The 12,692-nt window shown below is 35.8% G+C and overlaps 1 protein-coding gene across 1 annotated transcript in view; it reads left to right on the forward strand.

The window, feature by feature from the left end:
* The window catches only part of LOC117329629 (DNA repair protein RAD50-like), a 46,374-nt gene that overhangs the window by 16,891 nt on the left and 16,791 nt on the right, over window positions 1–12,692 (forward strand). The window contains exons 14-30 of the mRNA XM_033887655.1: window positions 227–327; window positions 1,249–1,353; window positions 1,857–1,958; window positions 2,215–2,327; window positions 2,999–3,097; window positions 3,887–3,973; window positions 4,300–4,392; window positions 4,806–4,840; window positions 5,715–5,805; window positions 7,077–7,212; window positions 7,956–8,069; window positions 8,452–8,547; window positions 9,550–9,697; window positions 10,658–10,715; window positions 11,013–11,214; window positions 11,532–11,561; window positions 12,011–12,091. Of these exons, the coding sequence (XP_033743546.1) occupies window positions 227–327; window positions 1,249–1,353; window positions 1,857–1,958; window positions 2,215–2,327; window positions 2,999–3,097; window positions 3,887–3,973; window positions 4,300–4,392; window positions 4,806–4,840; window positions 5,715–5,805; window positions 7,077–7,212; window positions 7,956–8,069; window positions 8,452–8,547; window positions 9,550–9,697; window positions 10,658–10,715; window positions 11,013–11,214; window positions 11,532–11,561; window positions 12,011–12,091 (1,691 nt within the window). The remainder of the gene's footprint in view (window positions 1–226; window positions 328–1,248; window positions 1,354–1,856; window positions 1,959–2,214; window positions 2,328–2,998; window positions 3,098–3,886; window positions 3,974–4,299; window positions 4,393–4,805; window positions 4,841–5,714; window positions 5,806–7,076; window positions 7,213–7,955; window positions 8,070–8,451; window positions 8,548–9,549; window positions 9,698–10,657; window positions 10,716–11,012; window positions 11,215–11,531; window positions 11,562–12,010; window positions 12,092–12,692) is intronic.

Genomic DNA, 12,692 nt, shown 5'->3' on the forward strand with positions numbered 1-12,692 from the left:
GTAATATATTAATGGAAAAATCTTAACCAATCTTTCTGAAATATGAAGAGTGTAATATATTAATAGAAAAATCCAATCCAATGCTTTCAAAACCTTGAAATTCTCTGATAGCATTCATGTCCTATACATTTAGACCTGTAAATTGTGATTGCATTGAAAAGCTGTTTGATCATCAAGTTGATACTAATAAACAGATCCAAAGTGTTTTGTGTCTAAACTTTTTCAGGATTTTCAAGAGGTGAAATTACTGAAGAGAAGTATCGACAGTTTGTGGAAAATATTCGTGAGAAACTTACAACTATGGTGGAGGAAGGGAAGCAACTCAAGGTATATTACGCTCTACATCTATTTGTATGCTCTGGCTAGTAAAAGACTGTAAAGTGAAATTTTGTGGATATTTTAATTTTGGAAATATTATAATAAGTCAGTCTTATTAGTTTGTTATAACCGGTGATGTTGTGGGAGGGGTTGTAAGTTTATTCTCTATCCGTCTTTCCGTCTTGTATGTACAAAAGTATGTCAGTACTCTGGCAGCTTCATTCCTGGAGGGATTTTAATCAAATTTCACACAGTGATAAAGGAATATAATATCTCGGACATTGTTGAGTTTCAGGTTTTTTTTTGGGTCAAGGTCAAGGTCACCATTATTTTTTCATTTCTAGCAGGGGCTGGTAGGGGTACACATATTGCTTTAGTAGTACCCAGTATGCTTATTTTATCCTGTAATGAGTCTGGGGTCAGAACATGAACCAGGTCGGCCTTTTGCATAAATTTGTTAGCATAATCTAGGGTGAGGAAAAAACTCAGGTCTTATGGCCCAAGGTCAGTAGATTTGATCTGTCGGCAAGTAAATATTGTTGACTTCTTGCCTGCCTTGAAAATGCAAAATGTCTCATGAATTTTACATTTTCCTTGAGTAATTTTGTACCACTAATTTATTTTAATTTGGCCACTATGTTTCACCTTTGGGCAAGTTCTTTAATTTGGAATCAAACTTGCCCAAAGGACCAGTGATGCTGGAATTATTTTTCTGCATTTCCTGAAACTGCAATAGACATGGGTAGGCTTATTGTAGGATGAATAAGGAATGTTTATGAATATTTATGTGCTGACTTTGATGGTGAATGTTTCTACCAGAGTCACAGCTAAAAATGAACTTTGAATACCATATGTGTCTATATAGTTTTTACAACATGAACAACATTTTTTTTTTTTTATATATCTATTTAATTGATAATTTCTTTATAGTCAGACTTTGATAAACAAGAAGAAGAGCTACAACAAAAGATGGATGATTTGAGAGAGAGCAAAACCAAACTTGAACAAAATGAACGAATTAAAAAGAACATGATGGTGAGCAATTTGACACTAAATGATAATTGTTTATACAAATATTGCAGTTAATATATTGGTTTTTCATTAAGAAATTCTCTACTGTCATGTATACACTATATGCTGTAATTGGAAGAATAAATTAGAATACCTTGCCTGTGTTTGGGCTCAAACTAGTGACCTATGACTAATGTAAGTCCTTAAAGGGATGTTCCATCAGCCTGAGTTAGTTAGGTGAGCTATACTCCTTTTACACAACTCCTTTCTTCAAAGAGTCTTATCTCCAGAAAACAACCACATTCAGCCGACAAGGCTTCTCAGTTCCTCCTATGGCTTACATGTATGCTTGGAGAGGTCACAGAACAAAATCTACAATAAAAATAATATAATTGTTTGTATAACCTTTGCTGAGTGCTGGTCAGCTGAACTCTTACACTCTGGTTGAGATATCCCTGTCCACGGAACAGACCATGATTCTATTAGTTCTCAGGTTTTGATTTGATTTAGAGTAAATTTGTTGACAGGCAGACAACACAGACAAGATGAAGCAGATCAACAGGAAACTGAGTCAGGTGGAGGCCTCTGCTGGTAAACTGGACCAACTGACCAGGGAACTCAAACGTGCTGTACGTAAAGTGTCCTCCGATATGTTCATGTATCCGAATAATATCTAATCTTACATCATCGGAAAATGAAAGTATTATACAAACGCAAAACAAAATTTAGATAAATTAAAGAAAAAAAGAAAGAAAGCAAATGTGTGATGTACTTAGATAAAAACCTGTTCGAGGTGGATGATTTATCAAACTTGCCATCCCTGATTACTATTACATGTATAATAGTTTTACATGTAGGAACTGATAAGTGTTGTTGTTATTTTAGGACCACGACCTACAGATGGTGGAAGAAAGTCTAGATGTGGATAAAACCAAGCAAGAAATCGCACAGCTCTCAAAGGAGAAGACCAAACTAGACTTGCAGATTGGGGAACTTAGGTAAGGGTCAAACTGGACACACAAATCGGAGAACTAAGGTAATGGTCAAACTGGACACACTGATTGGGGAACTATAAGGTAATGGTCAAACTGGACACACAGATTGGGAAACTAAGATAACAGTCAAACTGGGCACACAGACAGGGGAACTAAGGTAACGGACAAACTGGGCACACAGACAGGGGAACTAAGGTAACGGACAAACTGGACACACAGACTGGGGAACAAAGGTAAGGGTCAAACTGGACACACAGATTGGGAAACTAAGATAACGGTCAAACTGGACACACTGATTGGGGAACTAGTATAACGGTCAAACTGGACACACAGATAGAAGAACTAAGGTAACGGTCAAACTGGACACACTGTGATAACATTTACTATCGACTTTGGTGTCAATGATTGTGAAACTTAAGTAAATTCCAACCTGATGATGGATTGGTATATAAACAAACAAAATATAATGAAGTTCCTGGTGTGATAAACTTCACAGAAGTCGACCAGAACTCTTTGTTTGTCTAATTGTCGTAGAATGAGTATTGAATATTGATATATTTTGTAAATTTCATATCATATTATATATGCCAAATTAATGTTGTTGGATTATGAATTACGAAGAACAATTTTTAAGTTTGCATTAAACAATAATGTCCATTTTATTTTGATTGTAGTTCAGAGATGAACCGACTGCATCTCCAGTCAAGTGCCCAAGCACAGCTAGATGTACTGAAAAAGGACAAGATCTCCAAGGAGGAGACAATTCGGCGTCTGTAAGTTGTCAAGTTAAACGTTCATAACATTATCAATGTTTCAAAGATACAAAACTTCTCCAAACCGAACCCTCTCTAAACCGGCCAAATATTCATGTACCTTGCGTGGTCGGTTTAGGGAAGGTCCACAGTATTTCCTGCTGTAATTAGTGTATCTGTTACTTAGTGATGTAAATGTTCTGTTGGATTTTAGTGGTTTGATTAAGCACAAGCACTATCAATACAAAACTGGATAAATTAGGTATGTACTAGAAAAAGCAAAAATAAAATTTGATCTATCTTATGGTAGTTTTTTGCTTGAATGACAACATTTATAGGAGGCAAAAAATATTACATTTCTGTAAATATATATGTATGTATCATATTGCAGTGCTCTTTATACTGAAAATTGTTTGACTATGTAATTGCACGAAAGTATTTGTAGTTTCTATATATATAGTTTACTGTGGCAAACATTGTCAGTGTGCTAGTTGTGTTGATTTGTTAACGTCAGTACTAACGTGGTTTTAAATTCTTAAGGAGGCCAAAATAAGTGTTGATTTCTTAACAGAATCTTTATGATTATGTAATTGCAAAACAATGAAAGGGCCATTTTACCTCAGTAGATTTGTTTTAACTGACCAGCTGCATATATATATATACCAAATATTTCACTCTGTGATGATAATGATCATTGATAAAGGTAAATAATATATAATTTTTTTTTAATTTAATGGTTACCTGTATTCAGCAATATATCAATATCATTTGTACATACTTTCATTGTTGGCTTGATTGTATTGTTTCCAGGCGAGCCAAGCATGAAGACACTTTATCCTACCTGATGGGCCACATGCCGACGAGTAACATTCGGGGACAGCTGGACAGCTACATAGCGTAAGCTAATTATGCCTTCCCAATTGATGGGGTGGGGTGGGGACATATAGTGTTACCAATGTCCAGAGAGTGTTTTTATAGGATTTCATCAAAGCCAAGCCATGTACATAGAAGATATTGATTACTTATTACTCTCATGTGTTCAAGATATATTTAATTGTCTCAGTCTTGGCCTGACATTATGTCAAATTTCAGTTTTCATTTGAAGCTTCGTCTCCAATGAGATTTTGTTATATAATGTCATATCTTGTTATTTTGGGGATATTTTAATTTATGGAGCACTTACGTTTGATATTTCTCATGTCTCGTGTTTCTTTAATTTGCAGAAACCAAAATGAATCTGTCAAAAAGTTGTCACAAGATCTCCGTAAATCTCAGACATCACTGTCGTCAAAGGAAGCAGAGAAAAAGATGATGAGGTATGTATATAATTATAAAAATCTTTATTCTCATACAATAAATTATTTCAAAGCTTCAAAAATATTGATTGGTATGAGGCTTCACCAGCAGAGAAATATTATCATTAGTATGTGACAGATGTAAATCAGTAATGAATTAGAATTCTTAGATAAGACTATAGATGATACAGATACAGTTCTGTTAGGCAGAATTTTTGTAAACTCCACCAGAGACGTAGGTTGTGACACTTAATATTGACAACTTAAACTGCCACTATTGACAGAACAATAACTGTTCATCTGATTGGGGCGAGATATTATATTTGTTGTTAAATTTTCTTAATATTTACAAGAGCATTACAGATCAGTCAGAAAATCTACAAGTAAAGGAAATACTAAAGCATCACGTAAACCATATGCCTTCTTGTTTTCAGTGAACAGCTTCGAAAGAAAGAAGATGATCTAAAAAGTAAGTACAATAAGGAGAGGCTGTCAGTATAGGTGTTAATTCTGATGACATAGCAGTTGTCCACTGTGAAAAGACAAATTCACAAAAGGAAATTTCATATCTGTATTTTGGCTTTAGAAATACATTTAGCTCACAAATGGTCTGTTGTTCCATGTAATTTGCCTATGTAATAAATTGTGAATTACACACAAGCAAATGTCATAAATAAATGACGTCACACAATTTTCCCTGTTTCAGAAAAATGTAACAGCAAAATTGATGTTTGCTCTCTTCGGTTTTAGATAGCTGATCTGTTCTGTCATTTATTTCATATGTAATAAATTTCATATCAAGATATATGCAATAATATTTAATATGAATATGAATATATGATTATCATGCAATTCTCCTATTTGTGGAAAAATGTTACATTCATTTCAAAATTCACTCTCTTATGAGGAAATTGATAGAGTCTTTCACAGGTTTTATAAGGAAATTGAGTCTTTTCACAGGTTTTATAAGGAAATTGAGTCTTTCACAGGTTTTATCAGGAAATTGAGTCTTTTCACAGGTTTCATCAAGAAATTGAGTCTTTTCACAGGTTTTATAACGAAATTGAGTCTTTTCACAGGTTTTATAAGAAAATTTAGTCTTTTCACATGTTTTATAAGGAAATTGAGTCTTTCACAGGTTTTATCAGGAAATTGAGTCTTTTCACAGGTTTTATCAGGAAATTGAGTCTTTTCACAGGTTTTATAACGAAATTGAGTCTTTTCACAGGTTTTATAACGAAATTGAGTGCTGTCAGGAACACAATCAAGCTCGCTGTGGTACCTCTGAAAACTTCATTACAATAACATAAACTTCATTACAATAACACTGATTTCTGTTACAGATATGGAGGAGAAGATCTTTTCTGTGTGTGGTAGTCAGAACTTTGAGGATGGAATAGCTGTTCTGCAGACTAAAAAAGCTCAGTGTCAGGAGTAAGTACAAAATGGAGTCGTAAAGCTTCCTTCTTTAGGCGAGTCTACGAGTCTCTTCAGGTTAGGCGTAAGAATTATAATACCTTCTGTCTCCATTACATGATTATAAGAGGTGACTAAATTTTGGATCCTCTTCTCATCTCTCTGAAAAGTTTTTCTATATTCTTAATGTCTTTCTGACCCATGGGGCCACGGTGGCCGAGTGGTTTGGGTGTCCGACACTTTATCACTAGCCCTCCACCTCTGGGTTGCAAGTTCGAAACCTACGTGGGGCAGTTGCCAGGTACTGACCATAGGCCGGTGGTTTTTCTCCGGGTACTCCGGCTTTCCTCCACCTGCAAAACCTGGCACTTCCTTAAATGACCCTGGCTGTTAATAGGACGTTTAACAAAAACAAAACAAACAAATCTTCCTGACCCAACTATTGGCCTTTGAGGTGAATGTTCGTCCATACGAGGAACGCTGTAAGTTCTGTAGGTCATCAGGCCAATAAATAATACCAACTAAGTACATCTACTGATGTTAAGGCAAATTAAGGTTCCACTTATAGCTGAAGTGACAATTGATTTAGAACAAAAATATAGGAGTCGGGTTTTATAGACTCTAACACGGGTCTTTTCTGTGGACAGGGATATCTCAACCCGAGTGTAAAAGTTTGTCTGGCCAAGTAAGAGAAGTGCCATCATGAAAATGTGCATTCAAATTGATAATGTAATTTTAAGTGGTGTCATAGCTCTAACTGTCAGCTGTCTTTCCCTACCTGTGTGAGATCGATTAATTCCATGTCTAGCAACCACAGGATCTCCCTTTGAAGTATGTAAGAATGATTAAGAAGAAAAAAGTTCGGGCTTTTCCAGTGAAATATCTATCCAACAGCGGATCTCCATGCGCGGTTTGTTGAAGAAGAGCCACCGAAAGATGTGATTTAATTCAAACAGTACCATATAATATTAAAGACACTTTTCATCTTGCCCTCACATGTATAGAATTTCTTAGATTGTGGAGACCTTCCATGGGACATTGAGAAGTGACAATATTTTTTCTGTAAAAGACTCTTCCTGTATAATTTGCATACCCCCAACTTTAAACTTTATTTCAGTACAAAAAAAAAATTGTGCAAATTACACAGGTTTTTACAGTATAGTTAACTTGAATAGCCATCAACTCTTCACCTGGGGAAGGAATCTGCCGGGGGGAAGAACATTTTAACATCAGAAGGAAATTCTAGACCAAGGTATATATTATTGTATGACACCCATGTGTATCCACAGTTCCAAAGGGTCCCTGTTAGGTGCTGAGCATTTCTACAAGAAGTATGTCGAGAAACTGGAACAGGAAGAACCGTGCTGCCCTCTATGCCGTCGTGAGTTCGACACAGAACAGGAAACCAAGGAACTTGTCTTGGAGGTAATCAATAAGAGGTTGAATGGATATTTCTAACATTCATACCTGTATGAACTCAATCAGTTACACATTGTGAGAAGTTAAATAATTAACCAACTTGCATTCATACTGACATGAACGTTCCTGTTCAACATGTATATATTGTATTGGCATTGAAGTCTGTACGAAACAACCTTATTTTATTTGAATGTTTACTTCCAAGGATAAAATAACAATTAGCCAATTGTGTTCATTACTCTTTTTATATAATTCAATTTCTTCTTGTAGTGTTTAAAGGAAAACTTGTACTGAATATCAAAATAAAGAGTTATGGCCCTTTTTGAAGCTATTTTACAGTCTGTTGGTTTTATAGAGGTTCAAAAAAATTTTGGGCAATTTTTTCGAGGATAAAAAAAAAAGTTTTGAGACATAGATACCTTACATAGAAAACTGGCATTAGAAAAAAAATGACGGCACTTTTGATAATTTTTGCAAAAAGTACACACTTTCTGCTGAAAACTTATGTTATGACCACAAAAATGTGAACAATAAAAAAAATGATAACCTTTATATGGCTAATTAAGAAGTCTTTGAACAATTTTTGACAGATGTGTAGTGATTTTTAAAGTAGATTTATTTTGTAAATGAAATTGCACTTACAGTTAAACAAAATTGTCCTGTTTACTCTGATTTGATGTTCTTGCTGTGAACTGAATCAGTCACTAATTCTACATCTTTAGGCTCGATACATTTACGGTTATTTACAGCTCAAGGAGAAACTACGCCAGGTCCCCACCAAGTTGAGGAAGGCAGAGAAGGACTTAATGGAATTTGAGAAGAAATATGATGCCATGATGCAACTTAAACCCCTCAGGGAAAATGTGAGGGAAAGTCTTGTTTAGGGACAGCAGTCTGAAATGTGATCTTTATAATGATGATAAGAGGGAATTTAAACAATGGAAAAAAAAGAAAGAAAATGTGAGAGAAACTCTTGTTCAGGGACAGCATTCTGATTTGTTATCTCTTTGGTATAAATGATAAAACAGAATTTCAACAATGGAAACAAAACAAAATGTCTTGTATGATAGATAATTTTACAATTGATGATATACAAAATAGTTTATAAGGAATACCGAATGGAAAGACCAAGTTATATTGAAATAAAGGGAGTAACGGTGTGATTGATATTAGTTGGTATTTAATCAATGTCTGAAGCTTGTGGTTCTGATGTCTGACGCAGCTAGTGTTCGATATTTTTTGTAGATGAGCGTACTGGAGGAAAAAGAAATCCCAGAAACGAAGAGTAAAGTGAGAAAAACAAACGAGGAAATAGAAAAGCTGAGATCAGCCATATCTGATGTAAGCTGCTTCACAATCTTGATGAATTAGTGTCATGACTTTCTAAAATATTGGAAAAGCAATGACACTCTGGCCTAATAAGCAGTTATTTCGTGCCATTTCCTTAACAATTGTGGTATTCATTTTGTAATTAGATTACCATTCAAACGTAGGGAATGTTTTTTTGGTAAGAAATTTGTTAGCATGAATGAGCTTATAACGTTTGGTTGCTAGGTTTATCGCCCCATGAACATCCAGGGTCGTTTAGAGGCAGGTTCTCCTTGTAGTAGTTGATGACTACCTCACTGAACAACATACGCAAGGCCCGTTGCATGCCATCCAGAGCAATAAGGGTAAAGTGTCTTGCCCAAGGAAACAACCATGACAGCACAGATCGGCCCATTTCTCATTTTCCTGAGAAACACAAACTGCTATGGGTAAAGAGCATCTAACCATGCATCCGAGATATTCACACGAGGTTAAATTGATGGCACTCTTACTGACTGGTGGGCTATTTTGGCCCCTGACGAGGCATTAGCTTATTGTAAGATAAATAAAATTATATGATATTCTTAATAGGTTTCTTCATTTAAGTGATTATAATATGTAATTACATGCATCCAGTGCATCAAGTGCCCTGTGTTTGATTCCTTGATCAGACATGAAAAAGAATGATGTCACCTGCCAGACCATGTTGGTTTTCTCTTGGTTCTCCGATTTTCTCTCACAGTAAGGCACCCCATGCGCTTACATCTGGGGACAACAAGTGTTATTAAATATAAGCTGATATAATTACTTCATTCACAATAGTTGTAAAATAAATAATGTTTATATTTACTATATGTTATCAAGTTAAGATTTTTAGTATTTCATCTACCATTATATCTGTTTGTAGTGTGTTTTTAATATATTTGACCCTTAAACTTATCATAAATTAACTTTGAACTTGTTTGAGTTTTCTAACTGCGCATTTCTTGTTTGAACTTGTTTGAGTTTTCTAACTTCTAACTTTCCTTGTTTCAGTTTACTGATGACCATGAGACTAAGGAGCAGGATCACGATATGGCCAAACAGATACAGCCAGACGTCGTCCTCATGGACCGTTACCATGGCGAGGTCACAGAGCTGGAGAAAAAGATCGCCGCTCAGGCAGCAACTCTATCAGGGGGAGGTAATTCATTCAGACTGTCAACGCTATGTTTTGCTGAAGTTGACCTACCTGGGATATTAGTTGGATTACATATCAATATTAGACATTCAGATTAAATAGTCCAGATCACAGGGTGATAAGGAGGCATGCTAGTAATAATGAGGTGAAACACGACAAGAAAATGTTTGCAAGATAGATATTTGTTTTCTCTTTAATACTTTGATGGAAAAGGAGGTAAATTATGAAGGTTATTAACCAGTCTGACAGATGACTGGACGGTTAACGACTAGATAATTCTCTCCCACTGTCACTTACATAGAAAATAAGAATATACTTCATTGAAAATGAGATTTATCAAAAATTGAAATTCATGTCAAAAAAGTTTTTGTTTGTGTGAAAATGTAAATAAGATTATTTTATCAAAAGATTTTTTTATGGTTGTTAGATAGAAATTCATAAGATTTATAAGATGGTTTTTTTTTTCACTGTTTGTGATATTACTGAAATAATTGTCTATAACAAATTAGTTTTGTCATCAAAACCTTAAGGCATCAGTGTATTAAATGAAATACCCAGGTATGAACAGTTTTTTTTTGTTTGCTGGGTTTATTGGCCCGAGAAAGCCAGTGACATTTTGCGATCTGGTGACTGCCTCACTGAACAACATATGGGAGGCCACCCTCATGACATTCAGAACAATATTAGGGTAAAGTGTCTTACCCAAGGACACAATCATGACAGCACAGACTGGTCTATTTCTCAACTTCCTTGGAAACTCAAATTGTCATGGGAAGAAAGTGTCAAACCATGAACCTCGGATCTTCACCCGAGGTTTTGTGGCCAGTACTCATACCGACTGATCTATTATGGCCCCCACAAAAACATGAAAATTGTGTTAAGTAACTGATGTTGTAGTTATAATCTTACACAAGTGAATAGAAATGATGGTAATATCTATTTTTGATGTTTATGTATTTTTAGATTCAGGAAGAACTCTTCAAAATGTCATCAATGAAAAGGAGGATTTTCAAATGAAAGTGTGAGTATGTTTTAAAACTAATGTCAGGGAGAGCTGACATTAGCATGTTTTAAAAAAGATGATAAATCAGTCTAATTTAACAAAGGCCTACATAACATACCTGTATGGATCAAGATAGATACATGTTAAATTGAAATGATTTCAAAATTAAAATTTGTCATTTCGTAATGATAGATTAGACATTAAAAGGGATGTATCCGAACCCAAATTAAATACTAAAATGATGTATCCAAACTCTCTACTTCGGAATGATAAGCACAAAGATATGTATGTAGGTAATTGTTTTTGTTGTAATAGAGATACAATTACAAGAAAATTGGACCACAAGAGGCAAAAACTGAATGACCATTCCGATGAGGTACAACGTTTGAAGAGCAACATCAACTCCCTGAGGGAAGAAAAGCTTCAGATTGACAATGATCTCCAGCAGAGATACAAACTAGAGGCAGACAAAGCCACACTCCTCAGTGAGAATGAAATATATGAAAAAGAAATCAAGGTATCTGTTAACTTACATGTATTACCACTGGCAATATGTCATGAAACTTTTCCACAATTCATTGTCTACAAAACTATCTGATGTATTTGGGATAAAGAACATCTTACCATGACTTTAAAGGAGTAACTAGTTTTAAAATTTGTGTATTTATGAACAAATAATTAACAAACATCAAAGGAAATTATAAATTTTAAGAATTCAGAGAAAAAAAACTAATAACTTTACAGATATAATCATTAAGCAAGAAAATTACTTAAAAAAATATTTCTTAGCATTCTGATAGGACAACCTAAATGTTGATGGTATTTGTGTTTCAGGAGGCCGCTACACAGATACGACCAATACAGGTAAGGTTCTACAGTAATCCTTATGTCACAATTCCTATTTATAGCTAGAATGGTATTTTAACTTAGGGGAAGACAGTACTAATTAATGTGCTGTTACTGTATAATGGGTGTCTTCAGCAGTATAATGTGACTGGGTGGGGTGTCCTGTGGGTGTCTTCAGCAGTATAATGTGACCGGGTGGGGTGTCCTGTAGGTGTCTTCAGCAGTATAATGTGACCGGGTGGGGTGTCCTGTGGGTGTCTTCAGCAGTATAATGTGACCGGGTGTCTTCAGCAGTATAATGTGACCGGGTGGGGTGTCCTCCGGGTTTCTTCAGTATAATATGACAGGGTGGGGTGTCCTGTGGGTGTCTTCAGTAGTATAATGTGACCAGGTGGGGTGTCTTCAGTAGTATAATGTATATGTTAATGTATAACAGAATATTGTACTATTGTTGTTATCTTTTTCAGAACCAGATTGACAGAGCTGTGAAAGAGAAACAGAATATTGTTGAGGCTAAGGAAGACCAGATGGAACAAACCAAAGCCATGGTAAATTTACATTAACTATCTGGAGCCTGTCAGGATGGTTTCTACCAGTTTCTGTATACACATAGTTTTGTTATGTAATTAATTATTCAGTGCAGATCTGTCAAAAATGGTAGTTTCTACTCATGCATAATGCTCAGCATTATGTGAGTGGTATGACTGGTTCAGTATAATGTGACTGGGTGGGCTGTCCTGTAGGTGTCTTCAGTAGTATAATGTGACCAGGTGGGGTGTCTTCAGTAGTATAATGTGACCGGGTGGGGTGTCCTGTGGGTGTCTTCAGTATAATGTGACCGGGTGGGATGTCCTGTGGGTGTCTTCAGTAGTATAATGTGACCAGGTGGGGTGTCCTGTGGGTGTCTTCAGTAGTATAATGTGACCAGGTGGGGTGTCCTGTAGGTGTCTTCAGTAGTATAATGTGACCGGGTGGGGTGTCCTGTGGGTGTCTTCAGTATAATGTGACCGGGTGGGGTGTCCTGTGGGTGTCTTCAGTAGTATAATGTGACCGGGTGGGGTGTCCTGTGGGTGTCTTCAGTATAATGTGACCGGGTGGGGTGTCCTGTGGGTGTCTTCAGTATAATGTGACCGGGTGGGGTGTCCTGTA

The sequence above is a fragment of the Pecten maximus genome, chromosome 6, assembly GCF_902652985.1.
Source record: "Pecten maximus chromosome 6, xPecMax1.1, whole genome shotgun sequence".
In the NCBI taxonomy this organism is placed as follows: Eukaryota; Metazoa; Mollusca; class Bivalvia; order Pectinida; family Pectinidae; genus Pecten; species Pecten maximus.